Source organism: Callorhinchus milii, unplaced genomic scaffold (assembly GCF_018977255.1).
Source record: "Callorhinchus milii isolate IMCB2004 unplaced genomic scaffold, IMCB_Cmil_1.0 Scaffold3, whole genome shotgun sequence".
NCBI classification, from domain to species: domain Eukaryota; kingdom Metazoa; phylum Chordata; class Chondrichthyes; order Chimaeriformes; family Callorhinchidae; genus Callorhinchus; species Callorhinchus milii.
In genome coordinates this window covers 5,436,637-5,463,240 of record NW_024704744.1, presented here as the reverse complement: position 1 = coordinate 5,463,240, position 26,604 = coordinate 5,436,637, and the positions used below count along the sequence as shown (strand labels likewise).

Below are 26,604 nucleotides of genomic sequence, written 5' to 3'. Positions count from 1 at the left end.
AGGGCATAGAGCCCATGAAGTGAATAACCATATGTATCTGGAGGATTGTTGACCAGGACAACGACACCTTTGCTGTCAAAGTGTATAAACAAATTGTTATTGTTCTTTTTATAACAATACATGTGCATTTGATCGACTGCCTATCAACAGCAAAACCATTTGTAGGAAATCTCTGCATATTTTGTAGGAGAATAGAAAATGACCTTTTTTCTGGGGGAGGAATGCTGGCCAGGATGCCAGGAGTATCTCCTTTCTCTTTTCAAATTGTGCTGTGGGTTTATCAACGTCTATCTGAATGGGCCATCAGTTTGAGGGCTGAAGGACGACACCTCCGACAATACCGTGCTCTCTCCCCCCGCAACCCCCAGCACTTCACTGGATCACCAGGCGACATTGGAGTGAGTGACCAATGTTATTGGGGGGATTGTTGGCCAGGACACCGGGAGAAATTGTGACTCACGTTATGATATCTAATTGGTTATAGTGGTAAGTTTGCTTGTTGCAGTGTCCAAAAGTTTCCACGAAGATCGTAGGCCCCGCAATGTCATCCCTCCCTGAATGGTTGCAGGTTAATGTGGGAAATAAACAATGGCGCAGACTAGTTGAGCTGAATGGCCTGGATCTATGCTTTATCCCTCTACCTATGTAATTCTGTGTAGAGCTACGTAGCATGGAATCAGGCCATTTATCCAAACTAGTCCGTGGCTGTGTTCATAATCCACATGAGCTCCGGTTCTTCACCTATACCTCTCTGTTCCCTTCTCCCTCTTGTATTCTATCTAATTCTCACCATGGTGCCATCATAAGTTTGATAGCCAAGACATAGGGAGAAACTTCCTTTTCAAATAGTGCCATGGGATCTTATCATCCACCACAGGCAGACGGGACCCTAGTTTAACATTTCATCCGAATAACGGCACCTCCGACAATACAACACCCCCCAACACTGCACTGGAGTATCAGTATAAACTGGGAGTTCAAAGTCTTGACTTGGGGCTTGAAATGACAATCTTTTGACTCAGAAGCAAGCGTGCTACCAACAAAGCCAGGGTTGACACTCAATGAAAGGTGCAACATCTGGAAAAAAGAGGAAATGAGGCTGAACTAATCTTACGATACAATTTATACTTATATAGCGGCTTTCATGTCTGGAGACTGTCTCAAAGCGCTTGTCAATTTAGTCCCAATATAGGTCTTTACCCACAACCTTCTGACTCAGGTGAGAGTGCTACCAACTGAACCAGGCTGACACTTTCAAGATACAGAAAGACAACCATTAGAGGTAACAGCAGCAGCAATAGGGTAGCCTTCAAGGAGCAGTAAGTTAAAATAATTATTTATAGCACAATGGGTACCTGGGAATGAATGTGACAGTAATCTTCTTGATGGGCTCAGATAACATTTTATCGCAGTTTATAACTGTCATCCGATGCTCCGAGATTAAATTACAGCCTGGAAATCAGTCTGGTGTGTCTGTTGTACAGGATAAGCTATGCGGTTCAGCTTTGGGTTCATTTCTGTTTTGTCAGTACCAGCATTGCCCACACTGAGCACAATGACATTCACACCGCCTGATTAATGATCACCACCGAGTATTGCAAGTTCTGAAAGTTTGCAGCTGATTACAGTGAAAATCCATGACCGATATTTATTACAACCTTGTCTTATCATTGTGCGAATCTTGTTGTTTTACATGCTCTGCAGTGATACATTTCCACTTGTCCTTATTCTGCAACCATAGCTTGGAAACGCTATTAGCTGAGCTGTAGTGTCATTGTACCTCCAACAATAGTGCGCTTATTACTGAGGGCAGTAGGTTGTGAGTTCAAGTCCCTTGCACATAGAAAAAGTCTACATGGGTGTAATCTTGCACTTTTGTGGAGTCCTGTAGCATGTTGGTTGGAGCACTTGCCTCGCAAGTAAGAGGACCCGGGTTCGATTCCGAATGGGGACAAATCTTTAGGCAAGTTTCCTTACTCCACACACTTAGCAGTAAGTAGAAACCCGGTTCTTAGGCGATTGGCGGATTGCTTCCGGGGGATAATAATCCCTTCATTTTTAAAAACAAATTGTGGTCACTTCAATCCACAACTGTTTGTAGGGACACTGCTGTGTGCAATTGTTTGCCGTATTTTGCCCACAAAATGTACAGTCAATTCACTTTACAGTATATTCTGTGAAGCATTTCGCCCACAAATATACAGTCAATTCACTTTACAGCATATTGTGTGAAGCGCTTTGAGACGTCTCGAAACGTGATAAGGCACTATATCAAATGCAATAATTGTTATCAATATTATTAGTAATAGTATCAGAGATGAGGCACGAGAGCTCTGAGCTCAAAGGGAAACAGTGTGTGTTTGGTGTGTGCTTCATGGCATAAGAAGGGTTCCAAGCAAGTTGTTCCACTTTAAGGAGTAACAATTCTGACACTACGCCTCAGACGTTCTGTGACCCAATTTGTTGAGTTTCTTTTTTTGACAACAAACAAAATTTCTGAGGTGTTTGAGTTGTTTCAAACAAAGAGGTAGTGTTGTCAAAAGTTCAATAATACCTATTATATTCCAATACAAAACAAATCTACATTGATGTTGTGCTTTTTTCTACATCAGGAGACATCCCAAGGGGCTTGAGAGTCCTGGCTTTCATGTTTGTGCTTCACAAAGTTATATATACTCTAGTGTACACTGACTGTTTACTCTGAGGGCAAAGGTGTCAGCCAATTTGTGCAAAGCAATGCCCCACAAACAGCCATGATGTCAATGTTCAATTGTATTTGGGGGTTTGTTGGTCAGGACACCGGGAGAGGGAAACTCCCTTCTCTTTTTGAATCACGCCAAGGGATCTTTAATGTCCACCTGAACAGGCAGATAAACTGGATCTTGGTTTGTCATCCAAAGGATGGCACCTCTGGCAATGGCGTGCACCCCACAGTGGTCCTTATATTTGGCTGAACTGCAGTGCAAAGCTGTTTGAATGCGACAAGTTCCTTTTCGCATCTCATAGTGTTGGCGAGGTTTGGAATAGCGCAATAAATGTATTTCTCAGGTGGTAAACATGTCAGAGGGAACAATCCTCAGAATGAAAAATGTACTAGGCAGACATAACTTGCAATTATGAGGAAGAATTGAAGTTGTCAAAACGACATGGTCATGTCTCATGGTCCAGTAAATCAGAACAGTTTACACTTAAGTGTCCGGACTTAGAAGTCGAGGAGATTAGATGTGTTGACATACTCTGCTACACTGAAACAGCAACCTTCTGTCTGAAAGAGGTTGAGCACTTTAAATTGCATTTTCTCCGCAGTTATGATCAAAGTGAGGAGAAGTAGCACAAAGTGCGAAGCTATTAATACGAATAATAACAATAATAATCCTTGCATTTGATACAGTGTCTTATCACATCATTGAGATGCCTCAAAGCGCTTCACAGAATATACTGTGAAGTGAATTGACTGTGTATTTTGTGGGCGAACCGTGGCAGCCAATTGCGCACAGCAGTGTCCTACAAGCAGTTGTGGATTGAGTGTTCAAATTATTTTTTGAGGGATTGTTACCCCCACAAAGCTATCCGCCAATCGACTAACAATCAGGTTCCTACTTACTGCTACAGAGGCATATGGACCAAAGAAACTTACCTAAGGTTTGCCCTGTCCGGGTCCGGCAAGTGCTGTAACCCAATATGCTGCAGAATTCCACAGAGTCATGTAACATATTGCTTAGAGCACTTGCGTCCCATTTATTCAGTGCCAGGAGAACTTCAGAGGAAATGCTTGCGTCCTCCCTGAGCTCCACTGGCTCCTGGGATCTCAGAGGATCGAAAGTACAATGCCATGCAATGCAGTCACTGAAGCCATTTTGAGATGTCTCGATGATGTTATAAAGTACGATACACAAGAATTATGATCATAATATTCTCTCCTCTGACCACACTCCTCCTCTTGCCTTCTCCACTCAGCCACTTGGATATCCCCTGCACTTTCCAAGCTGCCGTCAGTGGCCGAGCCTTCGGTCATTATGTCCCAAACCCCAGGAACTCACTCCCTCTACCCCTCTGTCTCGCTCCATCTCTCTTCAAATTCGCCCTTGAAACCTGTCTTTTCGACCGTGCCTACAGCACCTCCCTTCTACCCCTCCTCCTCTGCCTTGCTCGGCATCTAATACTATCACTGCGAAGCACTCTGAGATGTTATCCTATGCAGACAAATCAAAGTTGTATGATCATGTCTGCAAATCCTTCCATGGTCTCACACCATCTTACCTTAGCGATCTCATTTTGCTGCCTGGCAACCACCACTCCATTTGTCTAACACACTGAGATGCTCTTTGATAATAATAAAAAAAATAATTACAGTAACATAATAAACCAGATTATTGGACCCCACCAGATTTTTCAAATTACGTTTATCTTAATAAACGCAATTTAAAAATCTGCCTCTTAATATCTCCTTTAAAACATCCCATCAGCCTGGCTTCAATTGGTAGATCTCTCTTCTATAATAATAATATAACAATAATAATCCTTGCATTTGATGTAGCACTTGATCACATCATTGAGACGTCTTAAATCATTATATTGTGGGTGAAATGTGGCAGCCAATTGCACACAGCAGTGTCCCACAAACTTTTTTTTTAGGGAAGGGATTATTACCCCCGGAAAACCATACCAATCGACTAACAACCGAGTTTCTACTTACTGCTCGAAAAATACAGGCGTGTGGAGTAGGGAAACTTGCCTAAGCTTTTGCCCTGCCCAGGAATCAAACTTGAGTCCTCTCGCTTGCAAATCTCCCCAATTCATCTCCCGTTGCCCCCTCTAGTGAGTGACTCTCCACATTGTGGAGTCCTGCAGCTCAGTGGTTAGAGAACTCGCTTTGCAAGCGAGAGACCTGAGTTCAATTCCAGGCAGAGGGCGAAACCTTGGGCAAGTTTCCTTACTCCACACGCGTAATAATAATCCCTCCAAAAAACAAAACAATAATAAATTGGTAATTTTCAATCTACGACTGTTTGTGGGTCATTGCTGTGCGCAATTGGCTGCCGCGTTCGCCCACAAATATACAGTTAATTCACAATAACACAACAAGATTCCATTTATAGAGCACCTTTCACGTCGGGAGGACGTCCCAAGGCGCTGTATAGTTGGGTCAGGACCCGAGGAGGGTGGAATTGGTCAGGGTGAGGGGAGGGAAGGGAGGGAGAGAGGAGGGGGTAGAGAGTCGAGAGGGGAGCTGAAGGCACGGTCAAAGAGAAAGGTCTTGAGACCGGCCTTGAAGGAGGAAAGGGAGGAGGCGGCGAAGGCACTAGGGGATGGAGTTCCAGAACTTTACAGTGTGTTCTGTGAAGCGCTTTGGGACCTCCTCCCGACGTGAAAAGCGCTATATCAAATGCACGGATCATTATTATTATAAGGTGAATGCTCCATCAAATACACTTTCAGTTCCCACGTGGGGACTCTGAGCTCAAAGTTAAAGCTGACATTCTATCCAAGTGCAGGATGGAATGTGTGATATGGCGTCCTTCGAATGAAACGTTAAACCGAGGTCCCGTCAGCCTGCTCAGGTGGACATTAAAGAACCCAATGACACAACTGGAAAAGCGAAGGGAGTTCCTCTCGGTGTCCTGGCCACCAATCCTCCAGATGAAATGGGTCGTTGCTCAGGATGTCAGCCAAGACTGTGAGTGCAAAGTGCTGACATATGTGGATCTTAACCGCACAACCTTCTAACTCAGGGGTAAGAGTACTACTGGCTGAGTCAGGCTGACTACCAGGCTATCGACTGCTTGACGTGTTCAAAGAGCCTTACCTGTGACGCCCACAGGGCAGATGCAAGCGTAGTCTGCCACCAGGTCTAGGCAGGTTGAAGCGTTCTCACAGTATCCGTAACTGCAGTCATCAAAGTTAATTTCACAGTTCAGCCCCTCGTACCCTGGGAAAAAGAAAGATTTGCTTGATGCCCATTTATAACCATTTTCAACAGCTACTGTATCGATTGTTCTCTGTCAGCTGATAAATTACGAACAGTCAGAAAATACCAGATAAATGCCCTTTGTCCTATTTTTCTGTCAAAACAATTTAGCACACAAGTCCTTCGGATGAGATGTTAAACCGAGGTCCCGTTTGCCTGTTCAGATGGATTTTAAAGATCCCACGGCCCGATTCGAAAAGAGAAGAGATTTATAGTACATCCTGTGAAGTGCTTTGAGATGTCTTGATGGTGTGATAAGGCGCTATATAAAATGCAAGGATTTTTACATACATGAGGAGCATATTCTATTATGACTGCACCAGGCAAAAGAACAAGAGGGCAGATGAGGAGTATTTTTTCAGGTAGCGAGTTGTTACGATCTGGAATGCAATGGCTGACAGGGTGGTGGAAGAAGGTTCAATAATAACTTTCAAAAGGGAATTGATATATATAGTTGAAAAGAAAAAAAATGTTGCAGGGCTATGGGAAAAGAGTGGAGGAGTTGGATTAATTGGATAGCTGTTTCATAAAGAGCCAGCACAGGCACGATGGGCCAAATGGCCTTCTTTTGTGCTATAAGATTGCATAATTTTATGATTGTAATCTGAGGAAGGTTTCAGGCGCCAAAAGCGCAGACATTCATCAGAACAAAGATATCTGATCGTCAACGCCTGTGAAATGGAAAAGATTTATTTGGTGTCCTGGTCAACAATCCTCCAGATAAAATAATGATTCACATCATAGCTGTTTGTGGGATCTTGCAGTGCACAAAATGGCAGCCTTGTCTGTCTACATACCCCGTCATGGCATCTCACAGCAATGTCTGTGAAGCACATGGAGACACCTTGCTGTTATAAAATACAAGTTCTTTCTCGGTTTCTCTTTTTTCTCCTATTGCTCTTTCAGTCATTGTTTCTTCTCTCACTTTCGCTTTATTTCCTTCTCCCTCTTTCTCACGCACAATTTCTTTCTTTTTCCATACCACCCTGTCCGCTCCCTCTGCTCACCGCACTCCGGCCTGCTTCATGTCCCCTCTCCTGCCATCCCCACCATCAGCGATCGGGCCTTCAGCCTCTCTGACCCCACTTTTTGGAACTCCATCCCACAGTCCCTCCACCTCGCCCCCTCCCTCAGCTCCTTGAAGACCATCTCAAGACCCTCCTCTTCAACCGTGCTTCGGATTATCCTCGTGCCCCTACTCTCCCTCTGTCCTGATCTGAAGCCCCAGGTCAGGTATGAAACCTTGACTGACCCTCCTGATGTGAAAGGTGTTATACAACTGTAATTTGTTATTGTTGTTACATTCTCTCTCAGTTTGTTCTCTCTCTTCTGTTCTCTCTTCCGTTCTCTTTTTCTACTATTTTGTTCTACCTATCCTTTTGATCTCTCCCTCTCTCTCTCTTATCTCACAGGGTGCAGCATCAAAGCCAGTGTCGATCTGCGTCGCAAACAAGTGAAAGCACCACATCTTCCTCTATCAATGGGACCCTTTTTTTTTCCTTTGCTGCTCCATTATTTTCGCTTTAATTTCAAAGTCGGCACGTTTCAGACGACAAGAGGTTGAAAAGCTCCCCTCGTCCCCTCTTTGTGGCAATTGCTGACATTTTATGCTCTCGTAAATGTATTCTGCTGCCTGGTCGCGCTGTCTGCCTGACAGTCGTCAGCATTGTCGGAGGCCACGACGAATGCCAGCCCATCAGCCATGCCGAGGCTGAGTGCAGCCTCGTGATTTCTCCAAGGGACCTTGCAACCAATTTCCACCTCTCTCTGTGCAATAAAGATCCCGAATTATCTGGAGTTTGTTAATAATGAATCACAGGTCTCAATCTGATACAGAGTTTAACAAGAGGAGAGGGGAGAGCAGCCGAGCCACGGGGGCGGGGCAAACAGTCACGTTGAATTTGAATTGGACACGCACTAATAATTCTTGCATTTGATGTAGCGCCTCATCACATTGTCGAGGTGTCTCATCGTGCTTCACTGTGAAGTGGTGAGACTGTGTGTTGTTTCCGGGTGAATACGGCAGCCAATTTGAACACAGCAATAACTCTTGCATGTTTCTAATAATCCTTGCATTTTTATACAGTGACCTCTCTGCCCGCACCCTTTGGAACTCCCCACGGTCCCTTTTCCTTGCTCCCTCCCTTGCCTCCTTCAAAGCACGTCTCAAAATCCCAACCGCCTGCTCGGATCCAAATCACCGACTGTCCAGCACCTCGGGATATCCTCCCGACGTGAAAGGCGCTTTACAAGTGTAATTTGTTGTCGTTGTTGAGACGTCTCAAGGCGCTTCACAGAATATATTGGAAAGTGAATTGACTGTATATTTTGTGGGCGAAATGCTGTGTCCCTACAACAGTGATTGACCGATTCTACATTGGGAATCGTTGGACAAATTTTATTTGGGGGACTGTTGGCCAGGACTCCGGGAGAAACTCCCTTCTCTTTTCAAAATAGTTCCATGAGATTCTTTTACGTCCGAATGGAAAGGCAGATGGGACCTCGGTTTAATATTTCACCCAAAGGACAGGTTTGGAATTCAAATGATGACTGAAAATTTTGGGGACGCTGAAGTTTGGGGGAATAAGAGACCCTATTCACGCGTTGAGCTGTTATAACAATTGTAAGGATTATTATTTGTATTATTATTCTTTGTTGCAAGACACCTGTTGCTACTCTGCCAAGATCTCTCTGTGCAGCAAAGTAAACTCATGGTGAATCGATAAATGTTATTCAAAGTGTTTTTTTAAACAAAAGGAATTACCGTCTGGACAAAAGCAGTTATACGTATTGAGATCATCCTCGCAGACACCTCCGTTCAGACATGGGTCCGAGTCACATTCGTTCACCTCCTTCTGACAGTAAAACCCTGAGAAACCTGTCAAAAGAGAGTCGAAGTGTTAGAGTACCTGCTGGGACAGCTATTGCAGGGGCGTGCCAGTCACTTGATCGATCAATGCACTTGCTCTGTATTTGTAAGGCAGAGGGCATTCGGCTCTGCGGTGTGCTGTGTAGTTGTGCACAGAAACACACCCCACTGCGAGTGGCATTAAATAGAAATCGATGCAATTTGCTTAGAGAGAGAGAGGGGGGGGGGAGAGAGCGAGAAAGAGCGAAGCAAAAAAAATTAAGCTGTTTTTCACAAGAGCAGAGAAGGTTGAGAGCAGACCTAATGGAGGCATTTGAATAGGATGAGGGGTTTCGATGCAGCAAATGGAGTGAAACTGTTTCCTTTGGTCGGTAAGTTGGTATCTGGAGGGAGTCAATTTAGGATCAACACAGAGGGATTGGGTCAGGAGAGTTTAATTTTCACATTGAAGGTTATGAGGACATGGAATACCCGACCAACAAGTAACAGTTTAAACAGAACGTATGATAATAGTGATCATAATCATAAAAATGATCATTGCATTGACATAGCAACGTATCACGTCATCGAGACGTCTCAAAGCACTTCACAGAATATATTGTAAAGTGAATTGACTGATTTTATTGTGGGAGAAATGCAGCAGCCAATTACACACAGCAGTGTCCCGCAAACAGTCGTGGATTGAATGATCAAATTATTATTCATTAAAAAACATTTTTGAAGGGATTATTACTCCCAGAAAGTGATCCGCCCATCGACTAACAACTGGGTTCCTACTTACTGCTAGGTAAACAGAGGCGTGTGGAGTAAAGAAACTTGGTTAAGCTTTTGCCCTGCCTGGAATCGAACCCGGGTCCTCTCGCTTATGATGTGAGTACGCTAACCACTACACCACAGGACTCCATCTATCAAACTATCCATAGGGAACTAAATGAGTATCTCTCTCAGATGGCTGCTTCCTGTGCTGAAAAATTATATGAAATTGAAAAATATTTTTATAATTACCCAGTAACACAGTTCATCATCCTCGTATTTGATGTAGCGTTTTAACACATCAAAACGTCCCAAAACATCTCACTGAATTATCAGTTTTATGTAGTAATTATGTATTTCAAGACAGACAATATTTTCACTTGTCGGTCTGGCTCAGTTTGTAGCGCTGAGTCAGAACTTTGTGGTTTCATGCCCCACATTGAAAACTTTTGAATTCACGGTCCAGGCTGACACTATACTTTACAGTAAATCAAATGAACTGTGAACTGACATAGTCTATGCTAACAGTCCAGTGCAGTGTTAGAGATGTGCTGAATTGTTGGAGGTACCGTCCTTCATGGGAAGATATAGGAACAGAGGAACAGGAGAAGGCCATTCAGCCCCTTGAGCCTGTTCCGCCATTCTATCAGATCATGGCTGATGTGCATCTCATCTCCACTTTTTTGAATAATTGAATAATTCAGATCGCTCTGCCTGGGAATTGAACCCGGGTCCTCTCGCTGTGAGGTGAGCAGGCTAACCACTACACTACAGGACTCTGTACTGAAATACAGGACACAACTTCTAATCTGTACCTCTCTGACTCACGCCCTCTCAATCTGTCTTTGAGATTCCCACCTGAAGCCTACTTTTTTGACTCCACGTATGCTCTCCTCCGCTTTCTCTCTTGCTCCGCATCCAACCCTGCCACTGTGAACCACTCCGCGATGTTGTCCTAAGTGAAGGGAGCTATTTAAATGCAAATTGTAAATGTAAATGCAAATGCAAACCACTCCGAGACGTCCTCCCGACGTGAAAAGCGCTATATCAAAAGCAAGGATGATTATTTTATTATTTTGTGAAGCACTTTGAGTATTGCTTATTTGCCTGTGAACGTGAAGACTGATGGGCAGCAGACTTTCTATTTCAGCAAATTCCACCCTTTATTGCTGATGGTGGTGGTGAGGAGGTCAATTGGGCAGGGAGACATCTATTTGCTGTTGGTGTTGGTTTTACACAATTTGTCCCTTTTCACTCGGAGGGAGAATGTGGTGCATTATTTAATAGCACGCGTTTTGGTTCCTTCTCCTTTTGAGATAGCGGGGAAAATAGTTGTGGAATAACTTAATTTCCATTTGAAAATGTAGCCTGCCAAGTCTCATTCACAGTCCCAATGATCTGCAATTGAGGATTAGCTGCTGCATATTTGCCATTTAGGGTCAGTGGGGTGGTGGGGGGGGGATCATGGGTTCTGATATGGTTTAAGTAAGTAAGTAAGCAAGTAAGTAAGTAAGTAAATAACACGGATAATAATAATAATCCTTGCATTTGATGTAGCACTTTTCACGTCTTCTAGACCTCTCAAAGTGCTTCACAGAATATACTATAAGGAGAATTGACTGTATATTTTGTGGGCGAAACGTGGCAGCCAATTGCACACAGCGGTGTCCGCAAACAATCTTGAATTGAGTGACCAAATTTAACAAATATTATTTTTTAAGGGATTATTACTCCTGGAAAAGCAACCTGCCAATCGAATATTAATGGGATATAACAATATAGTGCCTTATCATGTTATCAAAACACCTCACAGCATTTCACAGAATTTACTGACTGAGCATTTTTAGGCAAACTCAACAGCTAATTTGCACTCATCAAAAAACAACAAAACAGCTATGAAGTGAAGCACTAATTTAATTTGCAGGGGAATTGATAGCCATATAATCTCTTCTCTTTTCAAATCATATCACAGGATCTTCAACGTCCACCTAATGATTGATATAATAATAATCATTCTTGCATTTGGTATAGCGCTTTTTGTCTAGACGTTGTCTAGATGTTTCAAAGCGCTTCACAGAATATACTCTGAAGTGAATTGACTGTATATTTTGTGGGCGAAATGCAGCAGCCAATTGTGCACAGCAGTGTCCCACCAACAGTCGTGATTTGAGTGACCAAATTATTATTTTATTTATTTTTTTCTTGAGGGATTATTATCAGGGGTAATTATTACTATAAAAGTGCTATCGTGTATTCAGCAGATCTTAACACATCTTGCAGCCTGGAAGGGCTTTAAGTATTAAGGACTACTTGGGTTTTGATGCTTAGGTAGGCTACCACAAAAGTACAAGTAAAATGTAACATCTCTCTGTTATCTCAGGCATGTTCCTTGCCTTCTGCACACCCTTAACCTTGGGAGCTCCCTCCTTAAACCACTCCATCTCATCCTCTCTCTTTCTGTCTTAAAGTTCATCTTTAAATCTTACCTCTCCCGAGCACAGTGTCCAACCCCATACCTGTGAATTGCTCCATGATGTTAGTGTACATTTGCCCACGAAACTACACAGTCAATTCACTTTATAATATACTCTGTGAAGCACTTTGAAATGTCTCAACGATGTGATAAGGTGCTATATCAAATGCAAGGATTCTTATTATTATTATTACTACTAGTGAAGAGCGAGTTGTTGCAATGCAGGTTGCAGGTAAATGCAGGTTGTTGTTGTTTGCACTCTCGATAGTCACCCGTTCACATCAGCTGAACAAGTAAAGTTAACAATCCTTCATCATTTGAAAAGAGAAGGGGGTTTCTCCTGGTGTCCTAGTAGGACTGTCCCTTGGATAAAATTGGTCAGTCACTTCTCGGCTGTTTGTGGGATATTACTTTGCTGCTTTTGCCTACAAAACACGGTCATTACACTGCACATTGTGTCCTGGGAAGCAATTAAAGGCGTCCGCCTGATCTGAAAGGCAAATACAAGGATTAGGCTTTCAACTAATTTCACCGTGCAACTTTTAACTGATCAATAGATGAGGCTATGCTACCTGAGGGGATGGTTGGTCTAACCTAACATGCCCCTTCTGAGCAAAAATCAATAGCTGCGGAGCATTAATCTCAAACACTCTCCGTACGGAGAGACTCTCGCAGTTTGCTCTGCATGTCGCAAAGCGTCTCCTATCAATTTGGAAGGGATGAGATTGTAGTTACGTGCTGGACAGTCAGTCGCTGTATTTCACCAATTTACGGAACTCTGTCAGCACTGATGTGCAATCAGACCAACTAATAATTTTTGAACTACAAGGTTTTTTTGGGGGGGAAATAGAAATCAATTAAATTCATTTAGCGTCTCTCCTAGCGATAGATTTTTCAATGTGGGGTCTAGCCCCGACTTCACCAGTGATCTTCGCAGCCCCTATCTTCCCAACCCCCTCACCCCCCGGCTATGCTGATACTGTTAACAAAACAACGCCTCCTGATCTACAATCAATTAGCTGTTTAAGGTTTGTGAGAAGAGATTAGTTATTGCTTTTTTCTTGCTCTTTTTAAAACTGCACCAGAAAGCATTTTGTAGTGCTAATCTGTTCAGAGGATAATGGCTGCTATTAAATAATAATAATAATAATAATCCTTGCATTTGATTTAGCGCCTTATCACGTCATTGAGACGTCTCAAAGAATTCACAGAATGTGCTATAAAGTAGATTGACTGTATATCCTGTGGAACGAAAAATGGCAGACAATTCCGCACAGAGGTGTCCCACAAACAATCGTAGATTGAATAACCAAATTACAATTTTTTTTAAGGGATTATTATACCCAAAAGCGATCGACCAATTGACAAACAACCGAGTTCCTATTTACTACTAGGTAAACAGAAACATGTGGAATAAGGAGACTTGCTCAAAGTTTCGCCCCGCCTGGGAATCAAACCCAAGTCCTCTCACTTCCGAGGCGAGTGCTCTAACCACCTAGTTACAGGCAACAGAACTGAACTCTACCAAATAGCTGTGGAGGAAATCAACCAATGCAACCAGTGAACCTGATAGACCCCCAGGACATCAAGGAATTTATCTGTCTTCAAACTGCATCCGACTCCAGAACAGAAAGCAGAGGCACCTCGAGGCAAGGAAAGTGGTTGAACCAAGTGGTTGGTTCAAAAGACAATCCTTGTATTTGATATAGTGCCTTTCATGTTTTACGGATATCTCAAAGCATTTCACAGGACTTACTGTAAAATGTAATGTATTTCATTAGCGAACTAACATTAAAAAACATTGGCAGCCCAACACGGGGTTTATAATAATAAAACTCATGATCTCATCATTCGGATGAGTCGTTAAACCAAACTCCCGTCTGATTGTTCAAGTAGACGTTTCTTTAAAAAATGATCATATGCAACTATTGTAAAAGTGAAGGGAGTTTCTCCTGGTGTCCTGACCAACCTTCCCCAGATAAAATTGGTCTCTCACTCTTTGGCTGTTTGTGGGATGTGGCTGTGCGGAGATTGGCCGCCTTGTTTGGCTACAACCTACTCAGTCACTAAACTTTATGGGGGTGGGGGGGAATAGTGTGGGGGAGGAGAGGGGCAAAGTTGCTGCAGCGGATTAGTGAATATGCCACTTCATTCGTTTCAATCAATTTGTCCTGATCTTTCACTTGGCTGGTATGAGTTCATGCCATTTCTTTGATGTCAGAAGCATTTCAGCTCGCTGCCCTTTTTGATAAGTAAAGCTTTGATATCACGTTTGTCATACCACACAGCACAGACCTTCTGCAAAATGCAAAGAAGATGTGAGCAAAACGCACGGAGAAAATTACTCTCTGAGAGAGAGGGGTAGAGAGAGAGAGAGAGAGAGAGAGAGAGAGAGAGAGAAAACGGGAAGGGTGATAGAAAGAGAAAAAATCTTGTGTGTGAATTTCACTTCTTCACGAATTGGGAACTCTTACAACAATAGAAACAATAACAATAAACTTCATTTGCATAGTGACTTTCATGTTGTGAGAATGTCCCGAGGTGCTGGACAGTCAGGGATTTGGACCTGAGCGGGGAGCTGGGGTGTTTGGCATCAGGGAAGGTGGAGAGCAGGGAGGGTAGGGGTAGGAGCGTGGCCGAAAGGCGTGGTGCAAGAGGAGGATCTTGAGGGGTGCTTTGAAGGAGACAAGGCAGGGAGCAAGGCAAAGGGAATGTGGAATGGAGTTCCAGAGGGTAGGGTCAGAGAGACTGAAGACCCGACCGCCGATGGTGAGGTGGGTCGAGCAGGGGACGTGGAAGAGACTGCTAATCAGACAGAGAAGACAGGTTGATATGGCGTTAGCAGGTCACAGAGATAGGAAGGAGCAAGGCTGTGGAGGACTTTGAAGGCGATAAGGCAAATAAACTCATCCGTCCTTCCAATGAGATGTTAAATCGAGGTCCCTTCTGCCTGTTCAGGTGGACATTAAAGATGTCATGGGATTTGAAAAGACAAGGGAGTTTTTTTTTCCGGTGTTTTGGCCAATAGAAACCCAAATAAATCAGTCACTCACTTCATGGCTGTTTGTGGCAAAATTGCTGCGTGGATTTTGGCTGCCGCATTCGCCTCCAAAGTACCGAGTCACTGCATATCAAAGTAAAATAAATCCTGTGAAGTGCTTTGAGACGTTGTCCGGATGTGAAAGGCGCGATGTTGAAAGGAAGGATTCTTTTTTATAAAAATGAATATTAATATTGTATTGTTTTATTATTATAATTATAACATGAGGATCTAACATCATCCAATCCTGGCAGATGGCACATTGCCAGAGAGTTGAAGGGCTGAAGGAAGTATTTGTACGTTAAGACTAACACAACTTCGAGTCAAACAATGAAACACTTGGTTTGCTTGTAACCCAGCTGGTTGTAGTGAGATTTTTACAGTAGAAACAGCAAAGCACACTCAGCAGAAGTACTCCAAATCCTCTGGGAAAAGATCCAACATTTGTTATTCACTACTCATAGCTTACTAGGACATTGTGACATATTTTTCTTATTTGATTGAGGGCAATGATATTCCCTCCATATGTGCATGAATGTTTCAATTGTGCGATGCTCTAACTGAATTTCATGTGAATTTTTTTAATATAATTTTTATTATTGTGTGTGCATCAGCCTGGCTCAGCACTTTTGCCTCTGAGTCAGAAGGTTATGCATTCAAGACCCACGTCACTACTTGGAACTCATATCGTCTAAACTGATGCTCAACTGCAGTGAAAGGGTTTCTTGCATTGACAAAGGTGCTGTCCTTCGGATGAGATGTTAACACCGAGGCCTCATCTGCCTGATGTTAAAGATCCCACGGTGCTATTTCAAAAGAGAAGGGAGTTTCGCTCTCCCAGTGTTCTGGCCAACAATCCCCCCAATAAAATAGGTCACGACTGTTTGTGGAACACTACATTAAGTGAACTGGCTGCTGCATTTTCCCACAAAGCTCATAGTCACTGCACAGCCAGGTGTCCGATACATGCGGAAACCCATCACCGTGTGCTTAACAGTATCCCAACCAAACTGAGAATTCTATGCATCCCACCTACACATGGAAATCCCAGAGATAGATTGTTGGAATGAAATGCGCACTCTCTCTCCCTGGAAGGATGCATCCTGTTTACCTAATTCCGGAAAGTATTAGGTGCAGGTTGGCAAGAGCCGAGGTTTGGGAACCCCAGAGTTTGAGTTGGGGTAACTGCTGGAGTCTAACCAACTAAAACAGATAACTTTCACAGTTTTCATCCTGTTAACCCCCTGCCTTGTGATGGGGGGAGGGAGAGTACAATCTCAGGGATTTAGCAGAGGAGTCAGGGGAGAGGTTAGAAGCAATGAATTTTGCTTCACTCAGTTAAATCTTACGAGCAATTTCTAACTGCAAGTAGTATTCTAAGGTTGAACTGGTAGAATTATTGAAAAAGCATCCAGATAAACAGCTGAGAAGTGTGTGTAAAAAAACACATTTAGGGATTTGGGGAAAGAGCTGGAAAGTGAAAATAACAAAAAAAAGTGACTTAGAAAACCTGTTACAGCCTCATAAATACTGCTGAAAATACCTATAGTTTTATCATCAGCAATTAATCATTCATTTTGTGGCTGTTTGTGGGACATTGCTGTGTGTGAGCTGTTGTGTACAAATTGGCTGTTGCATTTGCCTACACAGTACACAGTGGTTCTACATTTCACAATAAAATCCTGTGAAGCACTTTGAGATGTTCTCCCAATATGAAAGGCATTATATAAAAATTGTAACCATTACATTTGGTACAGGGTCTTTTATTTTGGGAGGATGTCCTAAACCGCTTCAAGGCATAACCTGTAAAGTGAAGTGACTGGTGTATTTTGTGAGCGAAATGCATTTATATTAAACATTACGACGTTAACTAAAATGTTAATAATAATCCGCACATTTGATATAGCGCCTTATCATGTCAATATGAGGCCTCAAAGCACTTCATAGAATATACTGTAAAGTGAATTAGCTGTATATTGTGTGGGCGAAACAGCAACCAATTGCAGACAGTAGTGTCCCACAAACAGTCATGAATTGATTAACCACATTTTTTTTAAAGCAATCTGCCAATCGACAAACATCTGGGTTCCTACTTACCTGCCAGGTAAAGGGAGGTGGGTAGAGTAAGGAAACTTATCTAAGCTTTCATCTGGCCTGAGGACAAACCCAGGTCTTCTCACTTGCGAGGCAAGCACTCTAACTAATACGTTCCAGGACTCGTGTTATTAGTTGTTGTTAGCTTGTGGCTCTCCAGATGCCTCTAACTAGTTCTGCCACTCATATACTTCACAAGCTTCCTTCTTGCACCGGTTCAGTTTCAGAGTTTTCTCTGGAATTTCTTTTGCAGGTTGCGATTCAGTCTCTGACTCTTACCTGTTCACCAACCCACAGGCCTGCCTGTTCTTTCTCTTCAATGTTGTTCCTTCCCCACATCACCAATATCGCCAATCTGTCACCTATACCTGTCCATTCTCTCTCCTGACGATTTCGCTCTATTTTTATCAAGCCATATTTCAGATTGTTTACCCTCAATGCACAAACCTTGCACTCTCAATCCAAGGCCTAAATTATTTGACCTTCCTTATCCTCCTTGATGGCCCAATGATTTAAAAATATCACGTCCCTTTCAGTTCCTCCGATGAGTTTTTCTTTACGACGACAAAGCTAACCAACAGTGACGACCTCTTACATTTGATGGCTCCACTCTTAATCCCTCTTACATGGAATCTTCTCATACTTCGTATCCTCTCTAATCTCACTTCTCCTTTTGCTAGGTGACCTCCGGGAAGATTAAACGCCAAACGTTTAGTTTCCTCTCAGCAACTCTTAACTTGAGACAAAAGGTGCCCGTCCAAGACCTGAAAAACACTCCCAAATCTAACCTCCCCTTTGTGATACCTTAAATTTTCTCTGCTTAAATTATAGAGGCTTAGACATTACAACATCGAAGGAGGCAGTTTAGCCTATTGATCCTAAACCATCATGTTCACCTACAAAAATACATGGGCACTACAACTTACAGTCAGATTCAGTGAAGTGATTTGAGACCACCTCCTAATGTGAAAGGGAGTATATCAAAACAAGATGATTTAATCCCATTTAAATTATTTACACATCTATGAAATATTCTCTGCAATATCTCGTTTCAAGACCAAGGAGCCCTAGTTTGTTTCATCGTCAAAATCACATGGGAATCAAACTCAATAATCTCTACTGCACAGCCTCTAGGACCTGGCAGCCCTATTATGTCGCAGTGACCAGAATTGTATGAAATACTTTGTGGAGTCCTGTAAGCGTAGTGGTTAAAGCACTCGCCTCACAAGTGAGAGGACCTGGGTTTGATTCCTGGGCGGGCAAAACCTTCGGCAAGTTTTCTTACTCCACACGTCTCTCTGTTAACCTAGCAGTAAATAGGAAACCGGTTGTTAGTCGATTGGCGGATCACTTTCCGGGAGTAATAATCCTTAAAAAAATCTGGTCACTGAATCGACAATTGTTTACGGGACACTGCTGTGTGCATTTCGCCCACAAAATATACAGTCAATCCACTTTACAATATATCCTGTGAAGCACTTTGAGAGGTCTCAAGTATGTGGTAAGGTTCTATATCAAATGCAAGGATTATTATTATTATTATTACTCCAGATATGATCTGACCAAAGAAGGATCAATGCTGAGTTTCTATCCAGTTACTGATTCACCAAACAGCTGGAAAATAATGTTCCACTGTCTTATCCTTTAAAAGCCTTTCAGTATTTGAAGACCTCTATTAGACCCCCTCTGAACCTTTTCTGGTCTGAGGGTAATGGACTCAGTCTTCGAGCGGCAAACATACCTGGTTTTGTTTGCCAATGCCCACCTCATCAGTTACCCCAGTCACAAGCTCCAGATCAGCCAAAATTTGACTGCTCGCATCCATACCCTCACTTGTTTCCACTTCTGCATCATGTCCTCCCTGGACTCCATTGTCAGCCAAAACATTGGTTTGAAGATCCTCATTCTCATTCACAAATTCCTATTCGCTCTCATCTTTTTGACCATACTTTTGGTCATTAAAATAATAACATGGTCACTTAATTCACAACTGTTTGTGGGACACTGCTGTGCCAATTGGTTGCAACATTCATCCACAAAATATACATTCAATTCACTTTACAGTATATTCTGTGAAGCGCTTTGAGATGTCTCGAAGACGTGATGAAGCTCTATATCAAATGCAAAGATTATTATCTTTTCCTTCCCGATACCCCTTGGCTCTCACCCCAGCTCAGGTGCCCATTTATGTCTTGAAACACTCAGACCCATGAAAGGTGTTGTATAAAAGTAACTTGCTTCGATCTATCCAAAACAAAACTGGAGCTGCTTGTATCTTTAAACCTTTAGGGGCCGAATGGCTTTCTTCTGTGCTGTAAATTTCTCTGATGTAACTTGTCTAACCTCCCCTTCCTCCCAGCACATCTCCCTCCACCCCCAATTCAGGAGCAAATCCTCCACTGTCAGTGCCTTAGAATGTCCTCCCGACATGAAAGGTTCTATATCAATGTAAATTTGTGTTGTATTGTACCCATCAGATGGATGCTAATTATAAAAACACTGCTATCATTCTCTCCTTGTCTCCACTGAGCTCTCTACAGTTACCTAGCCAAATAAGCCTATGAAACAATTTGTTAATCTGTCTCTCCTTCTATGTGTATTAATCCAATTATATACCAGTTAATTATGCTCATCTACCCATCTCCATGCATTAATAAACATCTGTCCACATTTGTCAAAGTAGTCATCTATGGAAGTCCCCAAGTTCCTCCTGGTTCCTGTAAGTATTAAAATGTGACATCCGATGACTTGTGGGAAATTACTCAATTAGTTCTGAATTTGGAAGCTTTTTTTTTCCCCAGTTCTTCAAAAAAATGTGACAATTTCTCACTATTCTGCATGATGTATCCGGCAAAATGATCTAATAATGCAGGATGGAGGCAGGTGGAATTTGGGGTCAGCTATGCCTTCCATGGGTAAAGCATGTTTCTGGCTCAGTCGTAGCCCTTTTGTCTTTCCGAGTCAGGAGGTTGTGGGTTCGTGCCCCACGTCAGAATTTCGAGTTCACAATCTAAATTGACAAATGCAATATAAAGCTTCGGAAGCACTGCATTGTCGGAGGTGCTATCCTTCAGATGAGACATTAAACGGATGTACAACGTAGATTGCCATGGCACTATTTAAAAGGAGAAGCGAGTTTCTTCCAATGTCCTGATCAACAATTCCTCAGATAAACAGGTCATTCACTTTAAGACTGTTTGTAGGACACTGCTGTGTGCAAAATGGCTATGTTCTCCTAAAAAATAAACACTCATTGTACTTTATAATGAATCCTGTGAAGTGCTTTCAGCCCATAAACTCTGGGTTGAACTCTAATGCAGTGCTGCTTTGTTGGAGGAACTGTCCTTCAATGTTAACCCAAGGTCCTGTCTGCCTGTTCAGGTGACATTAAAGATCTCATGGCAGTATTCAAAAAGATATTCTCCCGGTGTCCGGGCCAACAATCCCCGAATAAAATTAATCGTTTGCTTTGTTGTTGTTTGTGGGACATTGTTGTGTGCCAATTGGCTACTGTGTTCGCCCACAGAATACACACATTAAAAACACTTTCAAGTGTAGACTGTGAACAGCTTTGAAACATTTCGGCAATGTGATGAGGCCTAATATTAGATGCCATCTTTATTATTATTATCGCTATTAATATTATTATTATTCATCATTGTAACTATCTATTTATATATTCATCTATTCACTATTTACCTTACTCGACAACCATCCATTCACTTATGGGAAGAACTCACCATCTATCTATGTCACCACAGTTCCACCCATTTATTTACCTACATGTCTACACATTCATCTACCTATCCACCTGCTCAGCCTTCTCCTTGCATGGCTACACTGGGCTGCATATCTGACGGGTGCAGTTGGACTTCATTCTGCCTCTATAAATTCTGTAGTGTACTGGTTAGACCACTCGCCTAGAAAACGAGAGGACTGGATTTGATTCTGGGGCAGGACGAAACATTAAGCAAGTTTCCTTACTCCACACGCCTCTGTTTACCTAGCAGTAAATAGGAATCTGGTTGCTATTCGATTGGCAAATTGCTTTTCCGGGAGTAATAATCCCTTNAAAAAATAATATTTTTTTAAAATTTAGTCACTCAGTTCAAGACTGTTTGTGGACAGTGCTGTGCGCAATTGGCTGCAACATTTTGCCCACAAAATATACAGTCAATTCACTTTACAGTATATTTTGTGACGTGCATTGAGACATCTCGAAGACGTGATAAGGCACTATATCAAGGAATATTATTATTATCAAAAGGTTGGGAAAAAATTTGATATAAGATGCACCAACTAATTTGTATTCCAAGCTTACTCTAAATTAAAAAAACATAATCTATTTCAACAGCTTTAGTTAAAATGAATCTGAAGTATTGAAAACAGAAATCAAATATAATTTTCGTCTTCTCCAGCTAATTCCTTCCAAAGTATTATACCTCACATCGGATCACAAGATTGGTTTGGATGAAGGCCCATCCAATCTCATCCCTCTAGAAAACCTACCCCCGACCTCTGGAATTCTATCCCCCAATCACTCCGCCTCCTTCCTCCTTAGCCTCCTTCAAGTCCCGCCTCAAAACCCTCCTCTTTGACCATGCCAATGGTCAACCCCCTTCGCCTCCCCTCCCTTCTCCTCTCCTGACCCCAGCTTGGGTCTGAAATGCTGTACACTGTCCAGCGCCTTGGGACATCCTCCCGACATGAAATGTAATCTTGTTGTTGTAATACTCCTTTATAATTTCCTCTCCAAGTCATCTTCTCTCAAGGCTGAAGAGCCCCAGCTCATTCTGCTAACACTGGGGATCATCCTTGTATCTGTATTCACGCATAAAACCTAAAGCCACTTCACTTAACAGTATATACTGTGAAGCGCCTTGAAATGTCCTCCTGACGAGAAAGGCAATGCATCAAATGTAAGGAACGTTATTACTTTAAAAAGAATAAATATATTGGTTGACATCACGTTTTGAGCTGTACAAACATTGGAGTCCTGTAGCTCAGTGGTTAGAGCACTCGCTTTGCAAGCGAGAGACCTGAGTTCAATTCCAGGCAGAGGGCAAAACCTTGGGCAAGTTTCCTTACTCCACACAGAGCCTAATAATAATCCCTCCAAAACAAAAAACAATAATAAATTGGTCATTTTCAATCTACGACTGTTTGTGGGACATTGCTGTGCGCAATTGGCTGCCGCGTTCGCCCACAAATATATGGTCACTTCACTTTACAGTGTGTTCTGTGAAGCGCTTTGGAACGTCCTCCCGATGTGAAAAGCGCTATATCAAATGCAAGGATTATTACTATTATTATTAAATGCAGGTGGAATAATATTAAATCTTCCCTTAGCGTTAGTCTAACCTGCTTTACCCAAAGGCAATCTCTCATCCCAGGTAAAAGATTCACACTTGTGGCCTATCAGAAGAGACTGGATAATTGTACGGTATTGTTCCCGCAGCAAATTGCAATTGCCTTGGCAACCATCATCTGTAATGCACACAATTTAAAAAAGAGATGGTTTCACGTGTCTAACTGGGAACCGTAAGAACAATGTGAAAAATACTGGCAGCTTTCACAATAACCATTATCCGTTATCGTGGTCCTCACTTTTAAATCCCTCCACGGTCTTGCCTCACCCTACCTCTGTGAACCTTCTTAAGTCCTATCAACCCACCCTCTGCTCGGCAGGCAATGGCCTGCTTCATAACCCCCACAACGCACCCCCCACCACCCCACCAACAGTGGTCAGGTTTTCAGCCAACCTGCTCCATTCTCTGGAACTCCAGGTCTCGCCTCCTTCAAGGTCCATCTCAAAATCTTCTTCTTTGTCCACATCTTTAGTCAACTTTCTACCCTCCCAACACCACCCCTCAACTCCATCCCTCCCAAAACTATCTCCCAGCTCAGGTACAAACCTCTTACTGTCCAGTGTCCACAGGGATACACTCCTGACAGGAAAGCAAGCAGTTGTTGTTTTACAATTTACATTTGTATAGCCCAGTTCACATCAGGAGGATGTCTTAAAGTCTTCACGTAGCTGACTGGACTGTAATAATAATCCTTATATTTGATATACTATAGTGCTTTCATGTCCTCAACACATGAGGTTTACTTCATACAGCATTTACTGCACAGTAAATTGTGACTGTAGTTTAATGTAGCATCCAATTTGTACACAGCAATGTATAAGATGACAAGGATGTGGTCATAGAGGAAGGTCTTGAGTCAGACCTTGAAGAAGACGAGGGAAGGGGCGATGCGAAAGGTCTCCAGGATGGAATTCCAGATGAGAGAGCAACCAACTGAGCCAGGCTGACAAACAAGACAGAGGCGTTCTTTCGTGGACTCGAAACATTGACCCACTTTCCTTTCTCCATTGACGCTGCCTGACTTGCTGAGCATTCCCAACGATCTCTGATTTTGCACAAGACAACGGTGACAGTCACAAACTAAGAAGGGGGAAAAAGCTCCTCACAATGCAACACGATGTGTGTGCACCTTGTAGAGTGTTACACTTATTATTTCAATAACCGGCCAGTGTTACAGAAATAGTCCTTATTTAAACTTGCAGGCAAACAAAATCCCGCTTTTATCTAGAACAATGCCTCCTGCAAGTTTGTGCTGAGCTCTATCATCGTCTCCTTGCAGGAGGCAGGTACATACAGAGAGAAATTTCCTCGGAGAAAGAAAAGCAATTACCAGCTGCCAGTCATTGAGGGAGCAATGCAGTGTGGCTGTGTAAACGCACTCTACTGGAAACCGGATCACAAGTGCTACAGAAAGGTAATTTGTTTAGGGACTCATGCAACCAAGGCTAAATATCTCATGTGCATACACACGCACACACACAAATGTAAAACTGACCAAATAAACATCACATTGGATTTTTTTCCCCCAAATTCAAAAAAACACAGCTTTGAATTGATGACGGGCAGGGGAGGGGAGAGTTGAGGAGTTCTATCCTGGTGTAGGTTGTCACAACAAAAGTTAAGAGATGGTTGGAAGATGGAGGAAAATGCAGATAGTTATTTTATATTCTAATAATAATAATCCTTGCATTTGATATAGCTCTTATCATAAAAACATAAGAACATAATACTAGACGAAATAAGACCAGGTCCATTTAGTTCGCATTCCACCTTCCTGGCGCATGCACATATGTCCCAAACTACCTTTGCACTATCCCAAATGTACTATAGCATGTTGTCGAGACAACTCAAAGCTCTTCACAGAATATAAAGTCAAATGGATTGACTGTATATTTTTGGGCAAAACGTAACAGCAGTGTCCCACAAACAGTCGTGGATTGAGTGACCACTTTTTTTTATATGATTATTACCCCTGGAAAGCGATCCGTCAATCGACTGGCAACCGGGTTTGCACTCACTGCTAGCAAACAGAAGCTTATGGATTAAGGAAACTTGCCTAAGTTTCCGCCCTGCCTGGGAAACGAACCCGGGTCCTCTTGCTTGCCAAGGCGAGTGCTCTAACCAATATGTTACAGGACTCCATCCATCCTGCAAATCCTCTGCCACATCGTGACTCCTTAAATGCCTAAACGAACCAAACAAAGGTTTCGGCCCATTCCTCATTTTCCACTTCAGTCTCATTTAACACGAAATGTGTTAATAAGCAGGTAGCTGGAATGAGTTGTACTGAGCTGCCATATGGTAGCAGTGATGGGCTGTGAATGTGCAAAGCATCAGGGACGATTTGTGCACGTAAGGAGCTCGCGGGAACTCTTGTTGATCTCCAATGCGTTCAGTGTCGAAGAGCTGCATCTGTTGTGCTTATTTTCTCACCTTATGCTTTCCTTTGTATTTCATGCCGTCGTTTTTTTGCCTTGGTAAAAACGTGCTCTTTACTTTTGAGGAGTGCAATGCAGAACACATCAAAAGCAACAACTGAAACAGGCGGAGAGGCTCAGCTCTGAGACTAGAATCTTGTGCAGTCAGCCACTAAAAGCCAAGAATATAAATCTATATGTAAATAAATATATAGTATAATAATAATAATCCTTGCATTTGATCTAGCACCTTATCACATCTTCTAGATGAATCAAAGCGCTTCACTGAATATACTGTAAAGTGAATTGACTGTATATTTTGTGGGCAAAACGCGGCAGCCAATTGTGCACACCAGTGTCCCACAAACACCTCCACGCCTCTGTTTACCTAGCATTAAGTAGGAACATGGTTGTTAGTCGATTGGCGGATAGCTTGCTGGGAGTAATAATCCCTCCCAAACCCCCAAAACTGTGGTCACTCAATCCACGCACTGCTGTGTGCAATTGGTTGCCGCATTTCGCCCACAAAACACAGAGATAATCTATTTTACAATATTTTTTGTAAAGTTCTTTGAGTTCACAGGAGAACAGGATGTTCAATTCATCCAGTCAGTATAGGTGTCAGCAGCCCCCCAACTATCCTCTCTAATCCCATTCCAGACATTGGAGGGTTGAGAGAAAATTAGGGGAATTTGTCTTGGAAGACATGCTCGCAACAGTCAAGCTGTCATTCCTGTAGCAATTAGTTTTCTGCATTAACTGATAATTATGAGGATCTAAACAGCGGTGGTAAAATCTTCGATGGATAAATATGTAAAATTTGGCTATTTCTTAGCCAGGTGCAGGTATGCAATAATAATAAGTAATAATAATAATGAAAGGGCAACAATAATAACTTTATATTTCGCCTTTCACGCAGGGCAGCGTCTCAAAGTGCTTAACAGTAGAGGAGCCTGATGCCAAGCCAGGGAGAGAGAGGGAGAAGGTGGCCATAAGTACAGCCGGCTGAGCCTTTAGCAGTGCATGTTTTCTGAACTCCTGGGTGTTGTTGTGCCATTATGTGAAGCGGTACTTCACTGGGGAAGAGGGAAGTGAGGACTCTCTCACTGGCTGTTCATTACTGAGGGTGTCTTGCCAGCAGCATCACTTCAGAAATCATGAAAGTAAGTGCGATGGCCTTTGACATCCCTTTGTATTTTTTCTCTCTATTGCTGTTGATTCTTCTTTGAACAGTGAGTGCTGGAGACATAATTGGGGCAACTCTCTTTGGGAGATACTTAGTTCGGCGGTATGAAGGAGCCCAAATTAACACACCTGAAATTACAAAGGAACGGCTGAAGCATTGTCAATCAGCACCTGGATCTTTCCCCTGATGTTTATTCAGTTTATTTCTTAAGTGCACCTTTGTGCCTTGGGGCTGTGTCTCACAGCTGAAGGTGGATGCATAGAGACGAGAGAGAGAGAGAAAGTGAGACAGAGAGGAATTGACAGATATCAGGAAGCGTTTACATAAGAGGGTAATCGAGCATTCTGGGAAGCTACCCTGTGTGAGCAGTGCCATATCAATGCACGTTGTTATAATTAACGGCTGATAACAGGGTCACCAGGAAAGGTGGTTAAG

At 42.6% G+C, this 26,604-nt stretch overlaps 1 protein-coding gene across 1 annotated transcript in view; it reads right to left on the bottom strand.

Annotated features, from left to right (window-relative positions):
- The window catches only part of eys (eyes shut homolog), a 528,873-nt gene that overhangs the window by 349,507 nt on the left and 152,762 nt on the right, over positions 1–26,604 (bottom strand). The window contains exons 13-14 of the mRNA XM_042332751.1: positions 8,733–8,846; positions 5,807–5,929 (exon numbers count right to left, since the gene is read on the bottom strand). Of these exons, the coding sequence (XP_042188685.1) occupies positions 5,807–5,929; positions 8,733–8,846 (237 nt within the window). The remainder of the gene's footprint in view (positions 1–5,806; positions 5,930–8,732; positions 8,847–26,604) is intronic.